This window comes from Budorcas taxicolor, chromosome 15, assembly GCF_023091745.1.
Source record: "Budorcas taxicolor isolate Tak-1 chromosome 15, Takin1.1, whole genome shotgun sequence".
In the NCBI taxonomy this organism is placed as follows: Eukaryota; Metazoa; Chordata; class Mammalia; order Artiodactyla; family Bovidae; genus Budorcas; species Budorcas taxicolor.
In genome coordinates, this window is record NC_068924.1 from 14,025,999 (window position 1) to 14,050,955 (window position 24,957).

A 24,957-nucleotide genomic window follows, 5' to 3' on the forward strand; every position below is an offset into this window, starting at 1 on the left:
GGGAGAAAAAAAAAAAAAAGTCGGGGCAGAGAGTAAACCTCCACGAACAACTGCCCAATTAGATTGGGAGCTCCCACGCAAACCTGGGACTGGCTGCTGGAAATAGCCGCGACCGGGGCCTCGGGGCGGGGCGAGTTTAAAGCTGCTTTCGCGCGCTGAGGGCGTCTGGCTGTTATTGGCCAGCGACGTCCTCCCTTTGTGGGCGCGCCCGGCGTAGCGGGGGTCAAAAGCTAGGCGGGGCGGCCGAGTGACGCAGTCGCCGCCTCAGCCAATCAGGGGTGGGGAAGGGGAGGCCGAGGAGGAAGCGGATCTGCCGCCGCGCAGCTAAACCGCAGCGAAACTCCCCGCTTCGTCTCCCTCCGCCGCTCTCGGGGCCTAAGCGGGAGCGGCTGGGACGGCGTCACTGGGTGGGCTGGGGCGGAAGTGGAGGCGGAGGGAGACGGCTGCGGCCGCGGGGCCTCGGGCTCTGGCGGCGAGGGTCTGGTGGGCGCGAGGCCGAGGGCGGGGGAGGAGGAGGAGGAGCCCGCGCGGCCCGGGCGGCGGCGGCGGCGGCGGCGGCGGCGGCGGCGGCGCCCGAGTTCCCCGTGGGGCCCCGCCTCGGAGCGGGCGGCGGTAGAGGAGGAGGCTGAGGAGCAGGATGGCGGCCTCGGCCCTGTACGCCTGCACCAAGTGCACCCAGCGCTATCCCTTCGAGGAGCTCTCCCAGGGCCAGCAGCTCTGCAAGGTCCGTGGGCGCTGGGTGGCGGGCGGGCGGGGTTTCCTCGGCCGTGGCCCGAGGGAGCTGGGTGCCCGTGTGGCACTGCAGCCCCCCCACCCCCTCTCTCTGTCTCTCCTCGCTGGCGTTTTGGGGGTTTGGAGTTCTCGCCTCCTCACCCAGAGACCCGGTTCTCCGAGGACCTGGGCATCCGCTGGGAAAGCCCCTGAGAGGAGGACAGAGCCCTGCCCTCTTCCAGGCGGCCCGGGAAGGGTCCGGGCCCCAGCAATGTTGAGGGGGTCTCGGGGTGGGGCTGCGTAAGGCAGCCACCTGTCTATGCCGCAGAGACCCCGGGGTGGAGACGTTTTCCTCTCGGTTTTCTGTCTGGTCTGTCCTCTCCTTCCACCGGGAAGCAGAGGACGGTGTTTGCACTTTCTTGCTAGGAACCCGAAGCCGCAGAGCTGATGGCATCCTCCTTCCCTGTCCGGGAAAGCGAAGCGTCTGGCTTGGGAACAGAATGCTCTAAGATTTGGAGCTCCTCCCATCCCATTAAAGCCGGGATGCTGTCTGTGAGCGACGGTGCAAAATAACAAGTAGTTTCACATTAACCAGTCCTTGGGGTCGGCCCTGACAGCTTTCTGTAATTTTCATCTGTTGAGTACCCCCCACATCTAATAAAGACAAAGACACCTAAGCCTTCCCTAAGGAATTATGCTGTAATTGGCCACTTATTTGATAAAATCACTCAATTGTCTTCTTTGGGGGACAGATTTTATTGACATTTCAGGCATTTGACTAGGTTGAGTAATAATTTTCCACCAGAAAAGTGAAATTTGGGACTTCGAGATAGATACTGACTAATATATTGTCTTATTACAGGAATGTCGGATTGCACATCCTATTGTAAAATGTACTTACTGCAGATCAGAATTTCAACAAGAGAGGTTTGTATATTAAACAGTTTTTGATTGTTAAAGGCAAAGTATTGTCTGTAAGGAATACTTGAGGCTTGTAACCCCATATATATATTAAAGCTTTTTAAAATAAAATGATTTAGTTTCTCCAAATTTTAGTTGTAAGTGCTTAATACATGCTGCTACATAGTAGGAGAGAGAATGTTCACCAAAAATTAGTATTTTACAGCTATACTTTATACCTGAGGAAATAAAAAATATTGCAAGGAAAATATACAGCCTTGCTAATGAAAAGTGCAAATATCAATTGTTATTGTTAAGATGTGAAAAAAAAATGACAGGATCATCTTTTGTAGTACGGTGGTTAAGTGCCTTTCAGTGCAGGGGGTACAAGTTCCATCCCCGGTGAAGGAGCTAAGATCCAACGTGCCTTGTTTGTTAAAATCCAAGTAAGGACTTTAAAAATGGCAAACATCAAATAAACTTAAAAAGGTAGAACATTAGTACTGACATGGACTTGAGGAAAGGTCTATAGCAAAGTCTAGTAACTTGTCACCAGTGGAAGAAAAACACATATCTTTTAATGGAGTGATTCCTGTTAGAGCCTCAGTACCCATAGAAGAGCTTATAAAAAGAATAATGAACAAGAAGAATTTCTTCACAAGTAGGTATAAGCATCATAATAGTGAAGAACAAACAGTGGAAGGTTATGTAGGCACTGATGCTATGCATACATAGTGGCAAGTGAAGATTTTGGAACTAAATAGGAAATGATAGAATTTGAGTTTTGTTTCCATTTAAAATATGCAATAAAAACATGTAAAAACATTTATCTTAATTAAGAGGAGTAAACTTAGATAATATACAGCCCTGAAAAGATCTTACGTTGGTATTTTTGAAAAATTCTTGCTCTGTGTTAGAATAAGTTTTAAGTACTACTAAAGCAAATAGTACACTTTTACTGATAGTACACTTTGACTACTTGCTTTAGTTCAACATTGTGCTGCACAAGTTTCATCATCTATATACAATTTCTTTTTCAGCAAAACTAATACAATTTGTAAGAAGTGTGCTCAAAATGTGAAGCAGTTTGGCACTGTAAGTATATCTTATATTTTTATCTTATTGGCACAGATCTGTTAATGTTTTCACAAAGATTCACCTTTTAAAAAAATATATTGCTGTGTTCTTAAATGTTTCAAAGTAGCGAAATATTTCAGGAAAGAAACTTTCTATGGGGGGTCAACTGGGAAGACAATATTTTAAAACAGTCATATTATGTGCATGTTTATATATATTGAATTTCAATGTGATGTTTATGATCTTATTTAGAGTCAAATATAACAAACTCATGATTTTAGAAAACCTACATGTCATAATTTGCATAATTATATTTTCCCCCTTCCTTAGAATCTCTGACAGTTTTTGTATACGGCACAGTGTTCAGGAATTTAGTCTCAAGAGTCAAGAAGTTATCCTAGTATAATTCTTTTCTTTTATGTATATTGCACTCATTATTGATATATTAAAGTCATGGTTAGTAAAATTGCTCGCCTTAAGGCTTTCTAAAATCTGGGTTGTCTTGAATATCAAAGAAAATCAAGGTATGTTTGTTATAGTTGAATTGAATTCGCTTGTGCCAAATTTTTTAGTTGAAAACTCATCTGTTCCTTGCATCATCAGTACTTATATGATGAAAACTGTTAAATGTATGCTGAATAAATGATGACGTAATTAAGCTAACAGGACATTAGTAGAAATTCTTTCCCTCAAATATGGATATATGAAACTTTTCTATAAGTGTGTTCCTTTGATTGGAACTATTTTACATGTAGCTTTTGTATTATATAACATACTGTGCGAATCATAAATACATTTCTCATGGTGTTATTTATTTAATAGAGTAAAAAGTTTCATGAGTGTAGAAATAAGTGTTAGTAAACGAATAAAGTAAATGTCTTTGACTATAATAGGGCAACATAATTAACAAATTTTTTCACCCATTATGACATTTCCTTAATTAACTCCTGGAATATGTCCTGTGCACTGAGATTAGGTTATACACCAGAATTTTAGTATTTTTAAATGTCTCAGTTAAAGAAAATACATATCTGTATTTTTCAGCCTAAGCCCTGTCAGTACTGTAACATAATTGCGGCATTTATTGGTACAAAGTGTCAGCGTTGCACAAATTCAGAAAAAAAATATGGACCACCTCAGACTTGTGAGCAGTGCAAACAACAATGTGCTTTTGATCGGAAGGAGGAAGGAAGAAGAAAGGTATGTTTTATTTATGTTATGACGTCTTCTGGAAATTAAATACATCACAAACAAGTTGGAAGTTTTTATGATTAATACATTACTGAAGCTTGATGTATTCTTTGAGTCCCTGAAAGTAGGTGGTTAGATGATAGTGCTCAAACAGTACATTTTCTCCTTGTTGGCATCATATGTAGATTCATCTTGATAATCAAGGTTACTCTATTTTAAAAAGGGGGCTTCCCTGGTAGCTCAGCTGGTAAAGAATCCACCTGCATTGCAGGAGACCCCGGTTTGCTTCTTGAGTCGGGAAGATCCCCTGGAGAAGGGATAAGCTACCCACTCCAGTATTCTTGGGCTTCCCTGGTGGCTCAGAAGATAAAGAATCCGCCTGCAATGCGGGAGACCTGGGTTCCATCACTGGTTGGGAAGATCCCCTGGAGGAGGGCATGTCAGCTCACTCCAGTGTTCTTGCCTAGAGAATCCCCATGGACAAAGGAGCCTGGCGGGCTACAGTCCATGGGGTCGCAAAGAGTCGAACATAACTGAGTGACTAAGCACAGCACACGTACTTTAAATTAAAGTATTCTGTGATGGCTGTTCTGTACTATTTGGCTATCCAACATTTTGTGTGGAAAAAACTGCTGACTGCTTTTAAATCCTTTCAGCTACTTAACCTTTTGCTGGTTACTTGAGGGTGCCAGTGTGAAAAAAAAACCTGATGACGCTTCAACATGCATGTGTTTCTAAGTCATGTGCCTTTTGATTTGAGGCTCATATTTTATATCATTGTTTTTTTTCCCTCTACCTGTAGTAAAAGTATGTGTATGTGTGTGACGTTGTGCTGCTGAGCATTCACACAGGCTTCCTGATGTCTGTCAGTGTCAATTGATTTGGAGGATGACTGTCATTTTGAGGGGCTCTCCTAGGTCCCAATACAGCAACTGTGTACCCTAGTTGGAAAACATGTCCCTTCAGCATTCTTGTGTGAACAAATAGAAGATAGAAACCTAATTTTTATAGATTTAGTCTTAATAATTTTGGAAAGAAATCTCCTTTCCTCCCCATTGATACACATACAGTGGACTTCCATTGTTTCTCATAGTTTTGTTCTATAAACTTGCTGTGAACACTGAGTTAGTGAACACTGAACTGTGACTCTTAGGGCAATACAGGATTAGGTTCCTGCCTCTGGTCACAATCTGGTAGCGTCAATCAATATCTAATCCTGTTTTGTATATGTCTCTGTTTAAAGACACCTTACTTAATATACATTGTTGATTGATTACATTGAACTCAATAGGAAACAGCACTATAACTGCCTGATTGAATCTTACCTAACATAGGTGTTTTCCACGTAAGGGCTTCCCGAGTGGCTCAGTGATAAAAGAATCTACAATGCAATGCAGGAGACATGGGTTCGATCCCTGGGTTGGGAAGATCCCCTGGAGGAGAAAATTGCAACGCACTCCAGTATTTTTGCCTAGGAAATCCCACAGACAGAGGAGCCTGGTGGGCTACAGTTTACGGGTCACGAAAGTGTCGGACACGACTTAGCACCTGAACAACAGTTTTCCACGTAAGGTACACAGCTACCTTGTGCTTAGGAACACTACATTACTTTAGCATTACACTTGGGGACAATGTTAACAGTGAAATCACCAATAAAAACTGTAAAAAAACAAAAAATAAGTAGAATAAAAATAAAAATAAAAAATACTAAGTAGACTGTGAAAAGGATACTTGTTTATAATGTGAGAGCTGAAAAAAGGCAGCAGAACATCACCTTGTTCAACCTCATCTGGGAACATTTGCAGTCCAGCTACACAGATTTTGAGCTGCTCTGTGCATGTGGGTTTCCACTCCAGTATTCTTGCCTGGAGAGTCCCATGGACAGAGGAGCCTGGCAGGCTGTACAGTCCATGGGGTCACGAGAGTTGGACACAACTTAGTGACTAAAGAGAGATGCATGTGGGTGAATGATCACAAAAGTGCTGCAAGTTGATTTAGGGGTGACAGTTTTTAGCTTGTAGGTGGTGAATTTGCAAATGAAAATTGGTTCTGTGTGTCATTCAATCTCTCCTTTTTTTCTGTAAGTTAACAGTTTTGCTGTCATGATAGATACTTTGTCTTTTTAGTAATAACAGTGATTTAAGAATTCAGGTTAGTGCTTAGATAAGGTTTCTTTGAAATATATCTGTCATCAATTTATGTTTATTTGCCAGTAATAAGAAAACAAATTTCTCTCTATAAATTCAAATTCATCAAACTAATGGATGTCCATATATCATCCTTTGCCATTTTGTGAGCCTCTAAACAAGTGTTTTCCCAAGATTGAAAAAGTCTAATTTTACTTCCATTTTGCAAAACTCTGTGTGTGCAAGAGAGAGAGTCAGAAGTTTAACAGCTTATCTTCACCTGGTTTCACTTATAGCTAGTTACAGGTACATTTAATCTAATATGTAAGTATTGTCTTTTAAAAGGTTGATGGGAAGTTATTATGCTGGCTTTGTACTTTATCATACAAGAGAGTTTTACAGAAGACAAAAGAACAAAGGAAGAGCCTTGGATCTTCACATTCAAATTCATCATCTTCATCTCTTACTGAGAAAGACCAGCATCATGCAAAACACCACCACCACCACCATCACCACCACCATCGTCACAGCAGTAGCCATCATAAGTAAGTACTTTGAAAGCATGTTTTCCAAAGTCCTCTGTGGCATTTTAGTACCTGATTTGGTGTTTAGCTTTTTGTAAATGCTAGCTGTGTACTAGTTTAGTATGTGGTAAGCCTCTTGAGTGTCTAGGGCTATTTCCTCACTTTATTCAGCATGCAGAATTACACATAGTGAGTGTGTTAAGTTGTTTACCATAAATGTGAAGATCAGATATTTCGGGAATTACAGAATAAAGTTATCATGTAATGAAGTCAAAATACAAGTACACAGTTAATACTTCATTGATTCATGATATCAAAAACCTCAATATTCAAAGAATTGTTAGGATTTTACTTGTAAAAATTACATTTGCCTCAGTTACTGTTTGGAGAAGAACATGGCAATGCACTCCAGCACTCTTGCCTGGAAAATCCCATGGACGGAGGGGCCTGGTAGGCTACAGTCCATGGGGTTGCGAAGAGTCGGATACAACTGAGCGACTTCACTTTCACTTTCATGCATTGGAGAAGGAAATGGCAACCCTCTCCAGTGTTTTTGCTTGGAGAATCCCAGGGACGGGGGAGCCTGGTGGGCTGCCGTCTATGGGGTTGCACAAAGTTGGACATGACTGAAGCGACTTAGCAGCAGCAGCAGTTACTATTGACTTGTTTTAGTTAAAATAAATTTTAACCAGTGACTGGAAAATGTATTTTGTATTTTTGGAGAACAGATTGTAACACTATCATTTGTGACTGTGATAGAAGCATTCTAAACATTGAAGATTCCCAAAATGTGAGACAGAAATCTGACTGGTGGTACTTTGCTGTTTTTAAAAACAGGAACTGTATTCAAATATCAGCTACTTGACTTTTAAATTGTCTTGGGAAGAAAAGTTAAATAGTAGTAATATAGTAACGCTTAATTGTGTGTAAAGGTTTGTTTTTTTTTAAGTGTGGCTTTAGTCTTCAGGGAAAATCAAGACTATTAAAATGGAAATTAAACACAAAAATTAAAATGGAGAAAAAAGGGACATGATACACACTCAGGAGAATTTATTATATATTCTCAAATTTCTCTGAATGTTTTTCAAGTTCTGGGTAGTTAAAACATGGCTTCATGTACAGAAAACTGATGTCTGCCATATTTAGGAACACAGATGATGTATTTGTAGTATTTTATAGGTCTGTCTAATAGACAACATTTGACTAAACTTTAGGCAAGCACATGTAGTAGATTATGGGGGTTCATTGAGGCACTGATACTGTTTGCTTCTCTAGCCATTTTTCATTTGTCACTGTGCTGTAGTGCTTTCTGAACGTAACAGTGGTAGATTACATAGTGCTTTCTAACCTAGCTACTTTGAAGAAATGTTCTGATCTCTGTATCGGAGAATTACAAGGAGCAAAGGAACATAAATCTTCCTTATTTTCACTTCTTGGTTTAGGGAAAAATATGAAAAAAAAACTACCGTGATGGTAACTGGCAGACCTATTTCTCAGACTCAGCTGAAATATCTCTTTTCCTTGTCCTTTACGGATGAATTTGTTCTAGCATGAGGTGAAAGGACACACGCACATTGTGTTTATTGAGATCTAACATTGTCACAGTAACTTAATCTTTTGAAAGAATGACAGGTTTCAAAAGTAAAGGGAAAAAGAATGGATTGATTTTTAAATTTTCCTTTTGATTATTTAAGAAATGTAAATATTTTGTATGTGATGAGTAGGCAACCAGTCGGTGGAGTCATATTTGAAATTCAGTGGGATGGGGATGATTACAGACAGTTTACATATTGTGATATAAATTGATGGGGGTTGGAGGAAGAAAGAAACTCAGGTTGATACGGATACAAGAAAAGCCCACCTCAGAAAGCTGAGATTGCAAGTGTTTCTATTAAGTCACTATTGTGATTTTTCTCATTTCAAGGTCTGGACTTTGCCAGTGCATATGACTTGCCAGTGCTTTTAATGAAATTTGTAAGAGAAAATGGCAACTGAATTCCTCAGTAGGGTTGCTGTTTCCCACCACAAGTAGAAAATAGCTCAGGTTGATAGAATTTCAGCTGTTGATTCCCCGGCTTATTTATTTATAGCTGATTCTTAAGAACAGGACTTCCCTGGTGGCTCAGACGGTAAAGCGTCTGTCTACAATGTGGGAGACGTGGCTTCCATCCCTGGGTTGGGAAGATCCCCTGGAGAAGGAAATGGCAGTTCACTCTAGTACTATTGTCTGGAAAATCCCATGGACAGAGGAGCCTGGTAGGCTACAGTCCATGGGGTCGCAAAGAGTCGGACACGACTGAGCGACTTCACTTTCACTTTCACTTAGAACATGGTTAAAAAACTTCTATACCTACAACAGCAATAAATTTTATATACACACACACAAACACATGTACATATTTCTATTGTGTATGTAGCACTGTACTAAGTATTTTACATACATAACTCATTTAACCCTCATATTCCCTATAAGCTATGCATTATATCCATTTTGCAGATGAGGTAACTGAGGCTCAGGGATTTTCAGTAAGTTGCAAGAGGTCGCACAGCCCAGGTCATCTAACACCTCTTACGTTGTATAAGGTTCAAGTGGACCCTTGAACAAGTGTAAACTGCTTAGGTCCACTTACATACTCAGATTTTGTTTTGTTTTACTAAACATTTACTATAGTTCATGATCTGTGGGTGATGGAGTCTAGATGCAGAACCTCCTAAATGGAGGACTGACTGTGCAAAGATTTTCAATTGCTTGGAGGATCAGTGCCCCCAAAGCCCCACATTGTTCAAGAGGCAGCATTTTACGTGATGTCTGATACATACATAGGAGATGCTTTGCACGTGTTGAATGAATAAACTAGAGGTTAGTGAAGGATTGGGTAATGTGAAAATACAGGAGAAAGGTATGGACATTTCATAGTGAATTATTAAGTGGTTATTAGCATTGTGGCATAATGCAAAAGAAGTAGTACTGTAGTAGTAATTATAAGGGGCTTCCAGGTGGCTAAATGGTAAAGAATCCATCCGCCTGCCAAGCAGGAGACTGCAAGTTCGATCCCTGAGTTAGGAAGATCCCCTGGAGAAGGACATGGAAACACATTCCAGTATTCTTGCCTGAGAAATCCCATGGACAGAGGAGCATGGCAGGTTAGTCCATGGAGTCGTAAAAGTCGGACATGACTTAGTGACTAAACGGCAGCAGTAATTATAAGGAAAAGTAAAATCACTTGTTTCTGTGCGATTTCTCAATATTTGCAGCTTGACTGCTCTAGAGTACAGCCTAATGAAAGACTGGAGGCTTTGGAGGAGAGGATTCTTAGGAAAACAAGGAAAGAAAGAAAGAAATTCAGATATTTCCTGGTTTAGCCTGACACACTATTCTGAGCTACCTGAGTTACTCCAGCTCATCTCCATGTAGGATTATTAGGAAGGCCTTAACTTTAAGATAAAATATCTTCTGTCTAAAATAGTAAGGGTAGCCTAAGTAGGATGATTTTCAGACTGTATCATTATAGAACCCTGTTACGTTAATTTTCATGCTCATATACCCTAACCCTTAATATGATATTGAATTATAAAAATCCTAATTAAAAAGAAAATTCAGTCCCTGTCATTGTACTTTTCTTAAACAAGATGGTCAGTAGTCATTTGATTAGAATTTATTTTATTAAAATGTGATTTATTCAATATATATTAGCTTAGTCTGAAAACTTAGTTGAATGTGCCTTTCATTGATCAAAAGAGTATAAACATGTATCATTTGATTCCATTAGGAAGAATGCTGTTAAAATGTTGATGTTTTAAATGTTGTTATTAGATGTCATTTGTGTCTTTTTCAGAATCAGCAATCTGAGTCCAGAACAAGAACAGGGACTGTGGAAACAGAGGTAAATATGTTAATATATTTCCTGAAATACTTTGACATGTATTTTTAAAAATGTGACATTTCTTTAACTTTGTTACTTAGGCTTTAAAAAAATTGATGTTCAGTAATGTTTTAGGGGAAAAAAAATAAATTTCCCTTGGTGCCTCTTCCCTTTTTACTCTAATTATTTTTGTTAATGTTTGGTTTCAGCCATAAATCCTCTGCAGCAATTCAGAATGAAACTCCAAAGAAAAAGCCCAAATTGGAATCTAAGCCATCTAATGGAGATAGGTAAAAATTAAATTCCTTTAGTGCTGTGAAAATTCAACTTAGTCGAACAATTATGGCTGGTTGCCAGTTATTACTAGGTAAAAGAATAGAAACAGGTATCTTCTACATTGACTTCTTTGAGTCACCTCGAAGAGTAAACATAATCAGTTAAAATTTTTAACTTGATTTTAGTAATAAGAAAGTGGCACTGAACTATGTTATTCTATTTGGGGCATAAATTTGGGTTTTGAAAAAAAAGTCTGAATTCTCTGTATCTTAATTAATCTTCAGTGAAACACAAAACTAATTGTGGTATTTGAGATTGACCTGCTTGGAAAATGTTTTTAGATTTAAAGTATTATGAGAGTGACTTTGTTTTAGTTCATTAGCCAAAAGTTTGCTGATGTTACTGTACAAATTGGCTGCCTATTGCTTTACACTAGAAGTATTGACCCCCTAAAAGCTAATACTGAATTATATTTCTGCAGGTGTATGTAATGTGTGCCATTAGTAAGGTAATTTGCCAGTTGCATCCATTTCTGTCAGGTACATATTTTTTTGCATTAGCCTTAAGGATGTTTGTGGAATTGTCTAATTTATGCAATTTGAACACCTGCTAATTTTCCTTCTACTTCATTTAACTGTGTTTTACTTTTTTCTTTTTAGTAGCTCTATAAATCAGTCAGCAGATAGTGGGGGAACAGACAATTTTGTCCTTATAAGTCAACTGAAAGAAGAAGTGATGTCACTTAAACGTCTCTTACAGCAGAGAGACCAGACCATTTTAGAAAAAGATAAAAAGGTAAGTACATGGTTCACTGAAGCCTGGTAAGATTTACATCTTGACTGTTGCTTGATAACTGCAAATTTTACTAGACTTTCTTTAATAACTTGGTAATGTGTGTTGTGCATGATTCTTACAAGACACAGAGGTGCAAATTGGAACCTAAGCCATCTAATGATGATACATAAAAACAGTATTTCAGAATTTTAGTTCTCTGAATTAGTTGAGGGCTATAAAATTCTAATAATTTCTGGATATTAGTTTCACTAAGCCAGAAATCTAAAGTTAGGTCTAATGTCTTAATTTAAAAATGAGATATAAGTGAATATTGTGTCAATTCTTTTGATAAAAGAAAGTAATTGAATTGAATGCAGTCTTTTATATACCAATTGCCTATTTAAATCAGGATCAAATAACTGAAAATTAATGCTCTGGGAATTTCCTATGTGATAGTGATTAGCTATATATAAGGTGGAAAGTAAGTCTGCTTATTAGAACTTTATACATTAGATCAAGAGGAATAATCAAATACATAGTCTGTTTAGTAAAAAGTTGTAATATTTCTCTGTGCACTTGAGCTGAATTTTACCTCTTTGGGCCTCAATTTTCCCATCTTAAAAGTGAGAGTAATAACACCGTCTCATGGGATGATTGTAATGAAATGAAAATGTGAAGTCCTTGTATAAGTGCTCATAGCTGCTATTTCTGGGGTCTGGTCATTTTTGAGGGTAGAACCTATATATCTGTACTTGTTTTATGGTCCTGGACTATCTAGTTTGACCTACTTCAAACATTATTGCAATAGGAAAACATTAAAAATACTCTTCTTAAAATTACAAACAAGACATAATTATGAATATAGCTGTCTCTGAGTATCCACGGTAATGCTTGAATCTAAGTTGGCTTGTACTTCTGACATTCATGTGAAAAAAATGTAACTTTTACATTACATTTTCCCTCACCTTGACGGTTAACAGATTTAAATTTATTTTACTACATTTGTACCTTACTTTAAGCAAATTCAATATATGAAATTTAGAATTGACATAAAAGTAGCAAAATTATGAGTGTCTTATGGTTCTTTTTGCTTAGTAATAGAATATTTTCGGTTAGTTTTAATGAAAATTTGTTTTACACTCAAAATTTTAGAGAAATTTCCATTACACAAAGACAGGTCTATCTGTACTAACCTAGATAAAAGTTGAGTAAAATGGTTAAGTTTACTATAAAATAGCAGTGATTCCAAAACCAAGTAGTAATGAATTGTGGAATTTTGGCTTCCTTAGATTTTGCTTTCTTTTTCTAGCATGACTAGTCTATTAGTGCATTTAGGTAAAAGTTTTCTGTTTTTGTTAGTGTTCCTTTTTTCTTAAACACTGATGGGCATGGAAATTCGCAGTATTTTGAGGAAAATAATAGTAAGCCTAAAATAGCTACATATTTACACCTTTTTCTTACAATATAAGACAGTCATGTTATTTGCTTGAATTTAGTTCACTTCATTCAGTGACTTCTGCAGCCAGCCACATACTAGATCAGAAGGATAAAAAGACAGAATAATAAGAAAAGAGACATGTTCTTATTTTTCAGAAATTTAATAATATGGAGGCAACTTACGATATAGAGATGAGAATATCATAGTTTATCTGTAGTGAACTGGTCTTTCAGCACAGGAATTCCTCTGTAATATAGAAAACAGAATTCAGTTATTCTTTGAATTTGACAAAAGCGAGAGCTTTTGTCAATATAAGACACCGTGACTTCCTTTTTCTCTTTCTGGTGTACTTCTTTGTTTAGTGATTACTGGGTAGGTAGTTACAGAAAAGAACCTGCAAACCTTTAAAACTTAAATAATGAAAACCATATTAAAAAAACCAGAAGCATGTAGAATCTACAAAAGTGGTAAAGATGATCTTATTTGCAAAGCAGAATAAAGAACAAACATGGATACAAAGGGGAAGGGTGGGAGTGGGATTGACGTTACTATACTGTACTGCTATGTATAAAGTAGATAACTAACGAGAACCTGTAGCACAGGGATGTCTACTTGGTGCTTTGTGGTGCCCTAAATGGGAAGGAAATCCAAAAAAGAGGGGATATACCTATATGTAAGGCTGATTTACTTTGTTGTACAGCAGAAGCTGACAGAGCAGTGAAAAGCAACTATATTCCAATTTAAAAAAATAATAAAAATCAATCAATAAATTAAAATGACCAAAAGCTTTCTTCTACCTGGTTCTTTTATTGAAATTATGTAATACCAATTTATTTTTTAGTGTCAAGTCATGAAATTTTATATCTTTAGGCCATCTATATTTATGAAGAAAAATTGTCATGTAGTAGCTGTCTTTCTCAAATCACTTAACTCTTTTAAGTTGTCTTAAGTGCAAATTTTAAAGTAACCCTCTTTCCTTTCTCATTCCATGTTAGTTGTATTTCTGTGTTTTGTTCTCCATCTTTACCTCAGAACTTAGGAGGTATCAGATACGGAGTTCTGGACATAAAGTTTAAAGGAAAAGCAATATAGCTTTCAGTTGATACAACTGTTTCTCTGTTTTTCATACTTGTCCAATGTGAACCTTTTTTCTTCTATCATTGAAAGATTATTTTAACCTGAAACCAGTTGTACAGTTTACTTAGTTTTTATATGCAAAGTATGTTTTAACCAAAGCATTTTCCAGAACATTAACCACTAAGCTTTCCTGTTGGCGTACCAGTTGCCAAATTCTGTGTCCAGTGAAACTACCTTAAAAAGAAACAAAAGCAGCAACTTCTCAAAATTTTACTGATGTTTCAATATTATCTTAATATTAGTGTTAAACTAGTAAATTAAATAGAAGTCATTTCACAAAACAGAAATTCTAGATAAATTACAAAATGCAGGAATCTGTTAACATTCTCCATTTTATCATGAATTGTGAGTTTACTTTGAAAAATATTTAAAATGATGTGTGTTCATCAGGTTGTATATATGCATATATATGGATATTTATATATCTATATATTTTTTAACCTTTCAGTTAACTGAGCTTAAGGCGGATTTTCAGTACCAAGAGTCAAACTTGAGAACAAAGATGAACAGTATGGAAAAAGCTCACAAAGAAACAGTGGAACAACTCCAGGTAAATGAGATAATTCATGTAAACTGTTAGGCAAGGATGGCTAAACTTGGTTAATAGTATTCTTTCTCTTAAGAGTCATATTGGTATCCCTACTTTATGCATATCCAGAGCACTTTCAGCTTTGATTTTGAGTTTGTAATAGTTTTTAATCCTGCTCCCATTAAAAGTAGTTGCTTGAAATCACTTGATAGAGGGGATTCAGTAGATTAAATCTGAAAACTTTTGCCTGAAATTTAGATGGAGTTTTCAGATTCATGAAACTAAGGTGAAAATTAAGTTTAGTACACTGTGTAGCTATTCTTCTGTTTCCTCCCAGATAGTGGGAGGAGAAGTAGAGGTACACACCAATTTTCAGGGACCTCAAGTGAAGGAAATTCATGCTGCATGCAGAGATGCAAGGCCCAAGAGTGTACCTTAACCTTTGGACTATGATTTCCAAAGTGCCAAGTAGAGCTCTGGGCTTCGCTGGTGGCTCAGACAGTAAAGAATCCGCCTCCAAAGTGGGAGACCTGGGTTTGATCCCTGTGTTGGGAAGATCCCCTAGAGCAGGGAATGGTATTCCATTCCAGTATTCTTGCCTGGAGAATCCCCATGGACAGAGGAGCCTGGCGGGCTACAGTTGATGGGGTTGCAAAGAGTTGGACACGACTGAAACAACTCAGCAGCAGCAGCAAATAGGGCTCTCAGTATCCACAGGAGGGATCCTGTACAAGCCAGCCTCCAAGTACTGCAGGGTGTACTCAGTAGGGTTTCTGTATATAGAACAACTGAATGGTGATGTCAGGAGTCACCATAGTGACACAGAGGGTGGTGTCTGAGGCCTGGCACACAGATGGAGAGCATCCAAAATAGACACAGGTTACCCCTTCAAGCCTTTTTTCACCGCCGTCTCATGAATTTAGAAATCAGACGCACTAAGTTAATTACATGTTCTGTCAATTTATACATTCTGACATTTGTTGTCTTAAAAGCATAGACGATGGCAGCACACAGACTTTGGTCCATTAGTTGCGAGAGTGCAGCTTGGGAAGGAAGGAATTAATACTGCCCTACCTTCTTTTTTTTTGACATTGTAACAGCAGGGGATATTTGCTCTTCCTATCCTTTGGTTTTGTGTTCTTCATTGTTTAAACATAGCTTACATTGAGTAAGATTGTAAAGTGGATTTAGGAACTTGCTGAAATTCAAGGTAGAGGTTGTCTAGTCCTAATGCTGATCTTACTGTTACAAAGAATTGTGAAGAGAAACTTGAGTAGAACCTGACACATAGTAGACATTCGGATAGTTTGCCAAATGAGTGGTGATTTATGGAAATACCCATCAGCCCTCCTTTCTGAGAGATTTGCCCTTTTTATATACTAGGCTTCTTGTACATTATCATTTCTCATCCACCAGCAAATAGTAGTTCTATTTTGTTTTACTCATTCGGTTATTAGTGCTGAGTGATTACTAGAAATAAAATCTTCTGCATGGTGATCTCCAGTTTGATGTAGCCAAAACATGAATAAATTCAGAATGATAAGCAAAAAACCTGTGAGCAGTACTTAAATTTGATAAACCTTAGTATGTCTCACTGTTCAGAAGAGCAGTTCGTTGTTTCATTTTGTAGTTGTGAGCACAGGGGACTTCTCTTTGACATTTTAGTCTGTTTAGTATCCTTAGCCCACCTCTTCTTGGTTGATAGCTGAAATTTCATATAATAGAATAATAACTAATAATTACATGGAAGTGTACATTTTCAACATAATTTTGCATAGGCGGTCTTATTTGCACCTTATTGTAACTTTGAGTTATGTGGTGTCCTCATTTTACACATGAAACTGGAAACATAGTCAGAAGTGGCATAGAAACCTACATCTTCTAACTCAGATTTAACTATACTTTCTCCTGTTCTGCACTGCCTCCCACCTCAGGTTACTCAGGTTTTGTGTTCATTCTTGCTGTTAGACCACTTCCCTATTTGTGTTATTATTGGTGACCTTCTGTCACAGTTAAGTATCCTCTTTTAACCCCATTCCCCTTAGCAGCCATGTACTAGTAAGGTTCTCTACCTGAGTAAATATAGTAAACTGTTTTTCTCATCTTTTTGTGATAAGAAACTGAACACTGAAGCAGAAAATTATCTTGTTCTAATAGCTCTCAAAACATTTGAAATTATCACACCTGAAAAATCACTGAGTGACACAAGAAAGAAACTGTCCAGAAAGAACAAACCCCTTAACAAAACCCAACCAACCAAATAGTAACCAGATTGTCTGAAATATCAGGAATTCCTAATAAAAAATACACCTTCATTTAGGGGATAAGGTGATAAAAAGGAAAAGAGAAGTAACATTTGAATGCCTGCTGTATACCAGCCACTGTGTTAGGCTGTGTTTTGTATATTTGATTAGTTCTTTCAACCCCTGTTGAGGTAGATGGTTTGAGTTCTGTTTTACATATGAGAAAGTAAATTTCCAATTACATAGCAGATAAATGGCAGAACCAGGAATCAGAGAAGGATCTGTGGTTCTTAATCCACATATTCTTTCCTTTAGGCCAGCATTTCTAAACATTTTCAACTTGCTTAAGAGTTCTTAAATAATTGATTTTTGCATGGTGTGTAATAAAGAAGTAATAAATACTAGGATAAAACATTTTTAATGCATATAATTAAATATTATTATAAAATGTATTTTAATTGTATCAGAATAAGATTTAGACTTGTCTCCTTTTAGCAACTGACCGTTGATTTTTCTTAAAGGCTTTTTTCTTAGTTTATCAGCAAATTTAATGATGTGATTAGGATACTAAATAATACATGCAGATTGAAAATTCGCTGCTAAAGAATTAAAAGGAAAAACTTCTTTCAATACCTAATGTTTTTTTTAATATTTATTTTTAACTGATTGATTATTGCCTTCTAATATTGGTTTGATGTCTGTCATCAACATAAATTAACCACAGGTGTACATATGTCCCCGCCCTCTTGAACTCCCTTCCACCTGCCGCCATCACCACCCCTCTAGATTATCAGAGGGCCCCAGGTTGAGTTCCCCGAGTCATAACAGCAAATTCCCACTGACTGCGTGTTTACATATGTTAGTGTATGTGCCTCCATGCTGCTTTCCATTTATCTCATCCTCTCCCTCTTCTCCCCCACCCTTGTAATATCTAACATTTGAGTTCTTGTATTTCATACTTAGAATATGACAATTATAAACTCATTGATATTTTATTTTTTAATCATGAATGAGAAAAGGTAGTTTAAAAGTTAACTTTTTAATGATTTGCTATGTCATTGTAAACACTTCTACATAATGTAGCTTATAGATCTGACAGATCTCTTTGGAGCAACTTTGCAAACATTTCCTTTTTTTATGCCCTTCATTAGTTTGTATTTTAAAATTTGTTTCTTAAGATTCCTTGTTTTAGCCAGTGTGTCTATTATAAATTAAGTAATATATGTAGCTAACAATGAAAAGAAAACAATTTATGACTACCGTATTTACTAGGATGGTCAACTGAGTGTTACACCAATTGATAATGAGTGTGTGTATTTGACTTTCACTAACTGCCAGGCATTCTCATTGATTTGTCCTCTGAGTTTCTCAAACTAGTTCTAAAGGGAAAATAAAAATCCTTTTAGATGCTTTATGGTTTTCTGAAATTGAATTTGAAACCGAAACTCCTAATTATAACCTTAATTATTTAATAATCATGGAATAGAGAAATGCTGTTAATCATGCAGTCGAACATTAAAAAATGATTTGACTTGCAAATGTAAGATAGCTAGGTTATTTGCATTTTGGGGGTTGTCATGGGTATTAATTAAGGAGAATTGATTGGAGAAGGGTGAGGGAGATGCTAAGTACAAAGCCTGAGACAGGTTTGTATTGTAAGATTGTAAATTGAGAAGGCAGTGTTACCTTGCCATACAAAGGCTAAAATTAAGATAAAACACTGAGGTTAAAAAAGTCTAGATAATAAAAAAATCTTGAGACTTGTAAAGGAAAATGATTTTCAAACAGAAGCCACAGTGATGATGTATAACTGCTCAAATTATATCAAAGCCAATACCAGATTAACTGTATGGCAATTAAAAGGAACAACCAAAAAAAGACCAGAAAGATGTGATTCTGATGGGTGCTTCAAAAAAAATTATTTAAGTATCGTTAACAGAGTAGTCTGTTTGGCAAAGCAATAAAGTCTGTATATTTTTGCAGAAAGGACCTCTTATGCATGTTTTATAAACAGGTATACACATCAAAATGAAGGTCTTTGTAGTTGTTCTGGAAATGGTCCTCTCAAATTACCACTTGAATTATTTGATCTCATTCATTATAAAATAATACTTATATTCATAGCTTTTGCTTCATGGTTTTTACAATAAAGTGGAAATATTTTCCCTGTATTTAAAAACTTGACCTTCTTTTAAATGTATTTACTTTAAGTTGCTTTTTTTGTAACCAGTTGAATCTTTGGACAACAGTCACATTAATATAAACATTTACAAAGGGGGCTGACAAACCAATCTAAAGTTTTCCTTCTACATATCAAAGAGATGAGCCTAAATATATCACCTCTTTCATTCTGATAGTGTGTATTCTTCAGCTTGACTTAATATTTGAAATATTTTTAATGGTAAATGTTTTTGTCTCCCACAGGCCAAAAACAGAGAGCTACTCAAACAGGTTGCAGCATTGTCAAAGGGTAAAAAGTTTGACAAAAGTGGAAGTATATTAACATCCCCTTGAGAAAATGCTTATTTGTTAAGTGTTTCTGCTGCAAATGTAAAATTTGAAAAAAATTCTGTGAAGCCCTTAAATTCTGTGTAGTGAAAAAATATTTTTGCACACCAAATGAATTGGCGTGTTTCCTATTCACTTTTGTAATTGATATACAGCATTTTTTAAGTTGTAAAACATTCAAATGAAACTTCAACTGGTTTGAAGTAACTTTTTAATTATTTGATATCCAGGAACTTTTTTGCCAGCAATAGTATTAAACAGTTGTAAAGGAGTGCATGACTAGTGCCCTTTATAAAATGCAACATGCAATAATAGAGTAGGTATGGTTTTCAGAAGTCAGAACAGCAGGGCTTTTTGTTGGTTTTTTGTTTTACACTATGCTAATTTCATATAAATAGTTTTCAATTCAGAAATACAAAAACTTTTGAACAAGAAAAATTGTGAACACTGGTTTTTTGGTAATTGTGTTTATACTTTTCATCAACATGAAATAGAGAATCATGGTGCTTTTATTAAATGAACTTCAGAGTATATGTAAATATGTTTTTAAAAGTTACATTGTTAACATTGGTTAGTAAACTAGTATTTTCATTATTGGTATAGGAATTAATGTTTATTGTACAGTATCCAAGGTAAAATGTGTTTGTTTTGTAAAAACTACTGTAGATTTTTACTTACAAGTGCCTTTTTGCCACCTAATGTTTTTATTTATAGGAATGCTGATCTTTTGTACATACTGTTTGTTTTAAAATCATGTTGAATAAATGTTTGTATATAAATGCACATGTACAGAAGCCTGTTTCAGAAGGAAAAGTTGCTAGTAAAATGTTTGCGACTGCATTAAGGACTGACAGTGCATTAGACTTGAGATGACTTCGTGGCTTGTTTTTGTGTGGCATGGGAAACTGTTGGTCATTGAATTCATCGAATTATGTTAAAATAGTTCCCAAAAGATTTAATTTTAAATCAGTATGGGTAGAATAATTTTATTTTTTGTGTCATATGGCTTCATGTTCATATTTTGTGAGTTACATGTTTTATTTTCTTTAATTAAAATTAAAAAATTTTTTCTTCAATGGTCCATATATCTGCTTTCTCTATAATATGTGGTTATCTAAGTTAATATTTATGTATACCATACTTAAATTGTAAGTTTAAAGCAAATCTGGAAAAATTAAATATCTTTTAAATCATTCTGTGATTATCTTTGAATAAATTGGAATCTACTGTAAGATTCAGGCACTATTTATAAGAAAATTATATCAGAGTCTTTAAAATTGTCTATAAAAGGTTAAGGGTAGGGTGGGATAGGTTAGGAGAAATTACTGACTAATTGCATTCTGATCCAGTGGTTTTCAGCCTGTAATAGAATTGATCTCCTACTTAGTAAATGCCAATTCAGACTTTTCAGTTCATTTTTAAAGTATCAAACGTTGCCAAGTATACTGTATAGAGTAGAAAGTCTCCTCTTAGGAATTTATGGGCAAGGATAAATTTGTTTTTAGTAAATTGTTATTAAATTTATCAGTTTTGAAGATTGGTTTCTAAGAATGTCATATCCTCTTTCCTCAGAACACAGGATGATTGTTTTAATTGTTTTTAACATAATTCATGTTTCAGTAGATTGTTCCTAAAGTTTCATTTTAAACTGATTTCAAATAATTTTTTATCCAGTTTGAAAACATATAATCTAGGGTAATTTTCAAGTGATAGTAAAATATTGAATCAGTCAGACTTGGAAAAATTAAACCAGTTTGTTTTTATGAGATCTCATGCAATAAATTTCCTAAATTTAATACTCTCAACAATGATAGCTAATGCCTTCCTAACACAGATTTTAATGTTTTCAGGATTTGCTAAATTCGTAATACAATCATTACCTTTCTTTAAAATTTATACTGTTTGTATTCTGGATTTATAGCCATTTGTCAATCCACAGTGGTCATTGTGGTTTTAAAATAAACTGTGTAATAGTTCTTACACCTTGTTGGAGCTGCTACAAAAGAAAGGTGCCCCTTACCCTTTTTTGTAGGTAAGCGATTAAAAATTGAAATCAGTCTAAATAATTAAGCTTTGTAAATTCAGAGGCTAAAACATTTTAGGGGCTTCACAGTATTTAGTCCTAATTAAATGCCTCTCTTTATTCCATGGCCTGGTTTTATAACTTAATTATTTTGCAATTGTATAAATTAGTAATGAGTCCCAGTACCTGGATCTGTAGTGTATTGACCTAATGACCTAATAGCCTCTCAATGTGGACCTGTAAGGAGATACTATGGTGTGCCGTATATTGTGCTTTTTTAGGCTGCTTTCAGCTATTGATTAGCATTTACCAGTGAGGGTCATTTTGGCTCCAGTTATTTATGTATTAATAGCCTGTGAATATTGCAGTCCCTTTTAGATTGTATTGGTCTAAATATGCATTCTGCAGTGAACCTGTTAAGCTGTTCACATGTATAGACTATTGAAATACTGTACCTGTACACATCTGACCGTTGACATTTTGTACTTTTTTCTAAATCCAATATTTCACAATAAAAACTCATCAAAAACTTTGTATTGGTTTCTTGTTGCTGCAGTAACATCTTTCCATAGATTTAGTGGCTTAAAACAGCACAAATCAGTTCTCTTATAGTTCTGGAGGTCAGAAGCCCCAAATCAGTCTGATGGGGGTGAAGTCAAGGTGTGAACAGAGCTGCTTCCTTCATGAGGCTCTAGGGAGTAACTGTCTCCTTGCCTCTTCCAGCTTCTGGAATGCATTCCTTATATTCTGTGGTTCTTTGCCACTTGCTTCATCTTCACACTCAATTTCATCTTTTAAGTCTCTGCCTCTGTGGTCATAGATCTGTTGGTCATAGTGTCTCCTGCTTCTTAGGACCTTACAAGCATGAGGACGTTGTCGGGAGCTCATGGATGATCAGGACAGTCTCCCTGTTTCAAGTCTTTAACTACATCCATAACTCCCTTTTATCATGTAAGGGAACATAGTTGTTTATATGTTCTAGGGTTTAGGACTTGGACTACTCGAGGCAACATTATTGAGGCTGCCATAAACTTCCACAGTTTTCTCAGTACAAGGCTCTAAAACAATAGATTAGAGAGCATTGATGCAGGCCAAATGTAATTTTCCTGCCTGTTAAGACTGCTTTTGTGAAATACTCTTCTGAAAAAATTGTGTTAATTTTTATTGTGCTATTTCAAAGCAACAATAGATGCATTAAGCTATATGTAATTAAGCCTTTGCAAGTGCTGGAACTTGACTAGAACCATGCTAGGTGATAGAATGAGAGTTATGATAGAATAAGAGTTGAAGATTATGACTTCTTAATTTATAGCCTGTGTGTGTGTGTGAGTCGCTCAGTCGTGTCCGACTGCGACCCTATGGGCTGTAGCCCCCCAGGCTCCTTTGATTCTCCAGTCAAGAATACTGAAGTGGGTAACCATTCACTTCTCCAGAATTTATAGCCTAGTTGGGGAGATAATATACATGAAAAAATACCTAGAACTTCAGTATTAAAAAAGGCAATAGAAGCTAACAGCTTTCAGCACGAGCATTCCCAGAACCGTGGGCAAGGTTAGTCTATATCATTGTTTTCTTGATCCTGAGCATGTGTCAGTCAGGGATGGGGTGGTGGGGCTCAGCCCGATTCTTGAGTCCATACCTCTGGGATGGGGCCCCAGACAGACATTTCAGACTCAGGTGAGCCTGATTCCTCTGATGCAGAGCCCACACCTTAAGAATGAGCAGTTTTTAAAAAAAGCATGAGAAGGTTTCAGGGACATTGAGTGGAAGCCATGTTGAGAATTGGAGAATAAATTTGGAAAAGGTTTTGGAGATGCATTTTAAAAGCAGGTTGGGTAGAATCTCCATAGAAGGAAGAGATATGAGACCAGAATCATTTTTTTTCCAACTGCTTTATTATATAACCAAAGAAACGGAGCAGGCGAGGGCAAATGACAAGTACTGACTTTTATTAATGTCCTGACATTTTCTAAAAAGCATTTGAGGTCGCTTGGTTTAAGTGATGTGTAACTAGCCAGTTTGCAACAGTTAAAAATCAGTTTTAGGGAGAAATGTGTAGTCATATCAGAGTTAAGTTGAGGATAGGGAGGAAAGTCAATTGGATGCAACAAGCTTATGGGCAGAGGAAATCTCCATTCTTAGCAATGACTTGACATATAAGGCACAGACTGTTTTTTTAACTGACAAGGAAATGGTGGATGATTCAAGCCCAGTGTTTCTTCTCTCATGTTTAATGTAATAGGGTTGTATTTGGAATATGTAGTGCTAGTCACCACTTTTCAAGAAACACATAGTATGAAAACGGTTTTGACTAAAATCATTGACTTGTTTCCAAAATAGAGACGAGACCCACAACCCTATCGAAAATGAGGCTAGAGAAATGAATAGTTCATAGGAAAAATGCACAGGGTTCTTAACCTTGTGAAAAGATACTCAACCTCACTTATAGTAGGAAAAATGAAAAAAGTACATGGAGGGACTTCCTTGGTGGCCAATGGCTAAGACTCCATGTTCCCAATGCAGGGGGCCCGGGTTTGATAGCTGGTTAGAAGTTTATGGAGTCACCATTTCTTACCTATAGGTTTGTCTGTGTGTGTGTGTTCAGTCCCTCAGTCATGTCTGACTTTAGCGACCCCATGGACTATAGCCCACCAGACTCCTTTGTCCATGGGATTCTCCAGGCAAGAATACTGGAGTAGGTTGCCATTTCCTTCTGCAAGGGATCTTCTCCACCCAGGGATCAAACCTGCATCTTTTGTGTCTCCTGCATCTCTTGCATCTCCTGCATTGGCAGGCAGCTTCTTTGCCATTTTGCCACCTGGGAATAGGTTTGCAGTATTCCAAATCTAACAAAATATTTATTGAAAAAGTTTTGGGGAAGTACTCTGCTGCATTCCTATTTGTCATTGTAAAACAGTTACTATGGAAGTATATTTCAATAACTATCAAAATTACATTTGCAATTCTGCTTTGACTTGGCGATCCAATTTCTAAAAATCTCTCTCAAACACACATATATGTTTTTGAATATATAATTATATATATATGTTTAAGAGATTGCTTAAAAACTATAGTATGTCCATGTAATGAACATACTATATACATTATATATATACACATATATATGATGTAGCTATAAAAATAGCTATATCTCTAGAAGCAAACTAGAGGAAAGTATGTTAAAAGCAGGTTACTATTTAAGAAGGATAGGGCTCTACACATGCGCACACACACACTCGTATACACATACAAATATCTGCTTATATGTTTTTAAAACCAAAGGTTTAACCATGATTTTTTAAAAATGGTTATCAATAAGGGATGGGTGTAGGAATAGGCTGGAAGGGACAATACAATGTTGGAAGCTGGAATTCTTTGATTATACCATGTTTTGTTGATTTGACTTTGGAGTCATTTAAGTATTTTTACAAAGTTATAAAACAATAAAACATGAACAAATGTATCCAAATGTATAGCCAGTTGCTGCCAGCAGATAACTATAATAATTGCTATAAATGCAGTACTTTGTACCTCCCTAGTAGGCATATCCTGAAGTAAAAAAAGAACTCAGAATCATCTTAGGCTCTTGACAGTCCTATTGTTGGTGACAGCATCAGCATTCTGAGATTATTGTGTG

The 24,957-nt window shown here is 36.7% G+C and overlaps 1 protein-coding gene across 1 annotated transcript; it reads left to right on the forward strand.

Annotated features, from left to right (window-relative positions):
- Nucleotides 1-637: 637 nt before the first annotated feature.
- Nucleotides 638-19,303, forward strand: FAM76B (family with sequence similarity 76 member B). Its single transcript, XM_052653006.1, has 10 exons — nucleotides 638-724; nucleotides 1,574-1,638; nucleotides 2,652-2,706; nucleotides 3,733-3,888; nucleotides 6,351-6,550; nucleotides 10,366-10,413; nucleotides 10,602-10,682; nucleotides 11,328-11,463; nucleotides 14,466-14,567; nucleotides 19,214-19,303. Exons 1-10 carry the CDS (start codon nucleotides 638-640, stop codon nucleotides 19,301-19,303), a joined length of 1,020 nt encoding a protein of 339 aa, XP_052508966.1.
- Nucleotides 19,304-24,957: the final 5,654 nt, after the last annotated feature.

Excerpts from the sequence above, each read along its gene's own strand:
- FAM76B (XM_052653006.1), top strand. The coding sequence starts at position 638 with ATGGCGGCCTCGGCCCTGTACGCCTGCACCAAGTGCACCCAGCGCTAT. Across the intron at positions 2,707-3,732 it reads ATGTGAAGCAGTTTGGCACT|CCTAAGCCCTGTCAGTACTG; the intron begins GTAAGTATATCT and ends TGTATTTTTCAG. Across the intron at positions 3,889-6,350 it reads AGGAGGAAGGAAGAAGAAAG|GTTGATGGGAAGTTATTATG; the intron begins GTATGTTTTATT and ends GTCTTTTAAAAG.